The sequence below is a fragment of the Glycine soja genome, chromosome 14 (assembly GCF_004193775.1).
Source record: "Glycine soja cultivar W05 chromosome 14, ASM419377v2, whole genome shotgun sequence".
NCBI lineage: Eukaryota > Viridiplantae > Streptophyta > Magnoliopsida > Fabales > Fabaceae > Glycine > Glycine soja.
The window spans coordinates 46,455,008-46,460,732 of NC_041015.1; the positions used below are offsets into that span (position 1 = coordinate 46,455,008).

General features: G+C 33.1%; 1 protein-coding gene across 1 annotated transcript; it reads left to right on the top strand.

The window, feature by feature from the left end:
• On the top strand, window positions 1–2,683 carry LOC114383367 (esterase AGAP003155-like). Its single transcript, XM_028343030.1, has 6 exons — window positions 1–380; window positions 882–980; window positions 1,099–1,140; window positions 1,566–1,695; window positions 2,164–2,265; window positions 2,422–2,683. The coding sequence occupies exons 1-6, from the start codon at window positions 165–167 to the stop codon at window positions 2,484–2,486; spliced, it is 654 nt and encodes a 217-aa protein (XP_028198831.1). The 5' UTR covers window positions 1–164; the 3' UTR covers window positions 2,487–2,683.
• Window positions 2,684–5,725: the final 3,042 nt, after the last annotated feature.

Consider the following 5,725-nt stretch of genomic DNA (forward strand, 5'->3'; position numbering starts at 1 on the left):
AGAAAAAAAAGCAGTCTCTGACTCCTATAAATTGGTTTCACTGCCACCACAAAGTACAATATATACCTTCTAAACATTCTCTTGCACCCAAACCCTGGAATTAAGCACGTTATTTCATTAGGGTTGGTTTTGTTGAACAGAAAAAAAGAGAGAAAAAAAAAATTATGGGAAGCGATGGCGTGAGGAAACCAAGATTCCTATGCCTTCATGGGTTCCGAACAAGCGGAGAAATATTGAAAACACAGTTACATAAGTGGCCTCAATCGGTTCTAGACAACCTCGATCTAGTATTTGTGGATGCTCCTTTTCCTTGCCTTGGCAAATCCGATGTAGAAGGCATTTTTGATCCCCCTTACTACGAGTGGTTCCAGTTCAACAAGGTTTCCTTCTCATTCAACTTTTCTATTTTCTTTTTTCTTATTTAGGATACACCCTTTATAGTGTATTTTTGGATTAAAAGATAGAAAGATATTCGTAAAAAACCTGATCAACTTTTTTTTCTTTTCTCTCGAACACATACTTAAGATTTTGCTTAAAAGATTCAAATCTAATTTCAGTTGCACTAATGAATTTCGTATTGAAAAGAAGAATGAGAGTTTGATTTTTATATTGAAAATTTTCTTTCTTCCACTTTTCCTCAATTCTATTTTTATTTTTTCCCCAGCTGCTCAATTTTCATCCATGGTTCCAACAACGACTACTAAGAACAGAATCTATCTGCAGTTTTATAATTGGAATTGAAATTCGTATTAAAAATAAGCATATGATATCAGTATGAAAATTATAATTATGACTAGGGTATTGTAAAGAATTCTTAGGAAAATTTTTGTTTGTTTAATTATCTATTTTTCAACCATCTAATTTTTTTTATGGTAAAACAGGAATTTACAGAGTACACCAACTTTGACGAGTGCCTTCAGTACATTGAGGAATGCATGATCAAGTACGGACCTATTGATGGGCTTCTTGGTTTCTCACAGGTAATCTTCAAATCAAGTAAAAATTGAAGCATTATTAATGCATACTTGATGCATGTTTGTTTATGATGTTTAATGCTCAAGAATTTGAATGACGAGATGTTTGATTTTGACCAAACAGGGAGCAATATTATCGGCTGCGCTGCCGGGTCTTCAGGAGAAGGTATGCGTAAAACAATACTAGAAACTTAGCTTGATTATGAATTCTCTTTACCACGTTGACTTAGCTAGCCATAAATTTATATTTCTTACTAATGCAATAAAAAAACAATAATATATTATAAGAAAATTAAAAAAAAATTAATTGTTCAAGTTTCATGAAGTTGGAGAGGGATCAAGTGTCCTTAAGTTCAACCATGTAGCTCACCTCTTATCAAAATGTCATCAGGTAGTCTTCTACACATGTCTTCTTGACATTGGTCCCTACAGCCCTTATGGGCACTCTCGGTCAAACATCGTATATAAGTTATAGCATATTGTCATTGTATGATATCATATTAATAATCAACATAAAAAAATGTAACAAAAGAAACATAATCAGTATAAAATGATTTAAGTATATGCTAAATTGTTATAATTCATGTGCAGGGCGTGGCACTCACGAAGGTTCCGAAAGTGAAATTCCTAATAATAGTAGGAGGGGCAAAGTTTAGGTCACCTTCAGTGATGGACAAAGCATATTCTTCTTCCATTAGCTGTCCCTCCCTCCACTTTATAGGTACCTCCGCTTCCACCTTTTATTTTATCCTATTTTTTTGTCATTGGTATTTTTTGAGAAAGCATACTCTAGCTAGCCCCCATTCTTGACTGGTCATACATTTCAATTTCATTCAATTAATAACACAATTTTCCCTTCCCTGTTGGGATTAGTAGAGATTTAGAAGCCCACGTATACTCCATCAACGATTCACAATTTAAACATGATCGATTGAAGTTGTGTGTCCAAGTAATTTGTGCTGCTTTCTAGCTTTTTTGACTTTGTTACTTTGGGCTGTTTTCTGGTTGAAAAAAACATTAATAGTTTTAACTCAAAAACCCGGAAAAATTGATGGTTGATTATTGGTTAGTAGTAGGAAACTGCTATAAGACTCTTGTAAGAAATTTTGCTAAAATGAGTTCTCATTATCAATAATTATAGTGTTTGGCCAGACAATAGGAAACTAAAATATTTCAATACTTGCTGCAGGAGAGACAGATTTTTTGAACAAGTATGGGGCTGAACTACTAGAATCCTGTGTTGAACCCGTGGTGATTCACCACCCCAAAGGACACACAATACCAAGATTAGGTACGCTACTAAGTTACTATATATTTATCTTTGTTATCTATTTGTATTGCAGGTGCTCAGATAGGTTCTTATTTCATATTTTATTCATTTGCTATGAAAAAGAATGGTTTTGTGTTTGTGTTATTGATATGAATAGTTTTCTCTTTTCCTTTTCAGATGATAAGAGCTTGAAGACCATGATGGATTTCATTGAAAGAATTAAGAAAGATGTCTCAAAATAAGAAACGAGTTTAGACAACCAGCCAGTGCTTCAAAGGGATTTTTGAAATATTTATTCATTTTAACATAAATTAATAACATTGCTATTTGTATTCTTATACAAATTTGTTACTGTTAGATTCTCAATGTAATGAATTATATAAGAGTCATATTTGAATATATAAGCAGAGGCTCTCTGCCAAATTTGTGACAGCATTCACTCCCATCTTCCCAGATTTTATTTTTATTTTTTAGTTCATTAGTAAAAATTTATTCTTTGTGCACAACAAGGCTAAAATGAAAGGTAAGAAATTATAATCTTTTTGAAATATATATTTTGATATCCTAATAAATAGTTGATGACAAGTTATTCAAGTATTTGGTTTGGGATTTATTAAAACTTCAACATCTTTTTAATTTGGAAATTATGAAAATGACAAATTATTCAAGAACACATTTTGATGTTTGCTCTTGCTAGAATTTGGGTGTATATTTTTTCTTTTTTTCAGTAGAAATTAAATTTAATTACTAAAAATTTACAATAACTAATACATACGGCTTAACTAATCAAATTAAACTCCCTTAATTTATAATATTTGTTTCATCTTTTATTTGCCGTTTACACACACTTTTTTTTAATCTTTTTTCTTTAAATTTATTATCAGATCTATTATTTTTTTATCTCTTTATTCCATCCTCCTAATCACTGGATGGATGTTATCCATTTTCCTGTATTCACCGTGAATGCGAGTTAGGATAATTTGTGATAGAAATAATTTCAACCCTCTATCTTACCTTGGACTGTTTTGTACAGTAATTTTTTTAAGGATGTACAGTGATAAAATTGCCAAACAAACAAATACTAATTCAATGTTTTTGGTTTTCTTTTATTCCCCCAAAAATTAATTTTGGGGTGAGTAGCATTAATTGAGAATTGTATGACTATGTTTGATTAAAATTGGAAAAGTACAAAATAAAGAAACAAAAAATTATTGCTTCAAGAGTAATACTTTATATATTTTTTCAAACTCTAATCTAAACATGCATTAAGTTTCTAACTTTCAAGGTTAATAAAACTAATTGAATGCGGGCCCGGGACTCATAAAATTTTCAAAAGAATACTTATATTTATTTTTTAAAGTCATTTTGTTTTATTGTTTAAATGAAATCCTTTACAACTTACTTTTAGAACACCATCCTCAAATACATACCAATTTTCTTAAAATATGCTTTGTCAGCATAAAATACCGTTAATCAATAAAAAATTAGGTTGGTATAATTTGTAAGATAGATAATGTAAAAATAAACAAAACTTATACAGTGGTTTGTGAATAAATGATGTTATAAAACTACTTTGCACTGTCTTCTTCAAATATTTGATCTTACTAATTTTCAAGCTGTTGAAGTTCTCATAAAATCATTATAATCCTCACTTTTTGTTGTTTTATGCATCAAGTTGTTCGCAGATACACCTCAAACATGTCCACTTTCTAGTCCCCCTACGTATCTCAGTCCATCACAGTATCCCATATTTGGAATGAGAAGATCCACAGGCGCAGCCTGGTCTAGTTGAGCTCCTAGTTACCCTTTTCTCCAAATTTTCTCTACACTCAATATGATAGCTGTGTTGAATAGCCTAAGGTAGTGGCTATGTCATAGCAAAAAGGAAGAGACTCCTAGAATGCCAGGAGGAAAAAAAGTTTTGCTACAGCACCTGACAGGGGCAAAAAGTATCCTTAGTTCTTAATTTTATAAAAACTTTCACTTTAGTTTCTAATATATTCCTCTTCCTAAAGGATATAAACGCCCAATTGAGTGCCCTAAAATCAGAGAGAAGGTAGAAACCAACTTAAATCTTGTCAATTATCATTCTCTGTGAATTGATTTGAACCTCAACATAGAAATTAAACCACTGAGAGGTTAGCTGAACTGATAGGAACACCTTTTTGCTGAAGCTGAACTAAGTTGATGCATTAAGCTACTGTCAAGTCATGTTTGGACACATACATATCATATTTTTTGCTTTACTTCACAGTGATGATGGATTAGTTAATTTTCAGCTTGCTTAAGTGTGCTGCTTCCAATAATTCCAAGTCAATTATGATTCAAAATAAAAGAGGTAGTATCATACTATCATCTCAAGGATTGGCCTGTAACAGGAGAATACACAAACAATCATGGCAGCTAATTTGGTTTGGCACCATTTGGGCTATATGTCTATATCTGCATATAGTACTCAATTATGTGTTGATTTTACATTGGGGGAATTCTCATAATTGGAAACCATTATTAGCATCAACAAATCCTGAGATTACTTGGATTATTGATAGCTAACAGTTGACTGGCCACCAAGAGTGACCAAGATTAGGTTGACATATAAAAACAGACATACCAAGAATAGGAGTTCTCTTTTTTTTAATTGACAAATATTAGTTGTTAGTATTATTAGTTTTTTGTCAGCGGAGGAATTTGAACCCATGACCTTTCCCCTCTCCCCTTCTCCCTTCACCTCTACACCAAATCTTATATCTCCACCAACAGCAGGGGTTATTTTTGAAGAGTGGCAAAATTTCAAGGATAGCCACACAAGGGCACTGTACTTATATTTTGACAATACTATTCAATTATGTAACTAAACATTTTTCACTTTACAATTTTTCACTGTGAAATTCTGATACTGGGGACAGATGTCGTACCGGATGTCACGACATCACGCTTCAGAACATGCAGATTATATTTGACTGTATGAACAGATTAAACAAGTAAATAACACACGAGAATTGTTAACCCAGTTCGGTGCAACGTCACCTACATCTGGGGGCTACCAAGCCAGGGAGGAAATCCACTAAAATAGTGTTAGTTCGAAGATCTAACAGCCACTGTTTACAACCTTCTCACCTAACCACTACCCGTGCAACCTCTACCTAAGAGCCACTCTTAGATATGAGAACCCCTCTCACTCCCTCTCAATCACTCTCCCGTGTTTACAATTAAATCAAAGACACACCAGAGATTGCTCTCTGAACAATAGAGATCAACTCTACACACTCAGGTCCAACACTTGATGTTAGGGTGACATCAAGGTGGCTCACAAAACACTCAAGTCCCAAAACTCACAAAATAACTCTTCAATCCCGGACTTGGTAGAAAACTCGTGCAGCCTTCATGTTTATATAGCAGTGTGCGTATCTGGGCTGTAACAACTTGCGCTGGATGAGATCTATCATTTTCCTGAAAATCTGCACTTAAAGATCTAAAAGAT

Bases quoted from the DNA above. Each gene is read 5' to 3' on its own strand.
- LOC114383367 (XM_028343030.1), top strand. From the start codon at position 165: ATGGGAAGCGATGGCGTGAGGAAACCAAGATTCCTATGCCTTCATGGG. The intron at 381-881 runs GTTTCCTTCTCA...ATGGTAAAACAG, and splicing joins AGTGGTTCCAGTTCAACAAG to GAATTTACAGAGTACACCAA. The intron at 2,266-2,421 runs GTACGCTACTAA...TTTCCTTTTCAG, and splicing joins ACACACAATACCAAGATTAG to ATGATAAGAGCTTGAAGACC.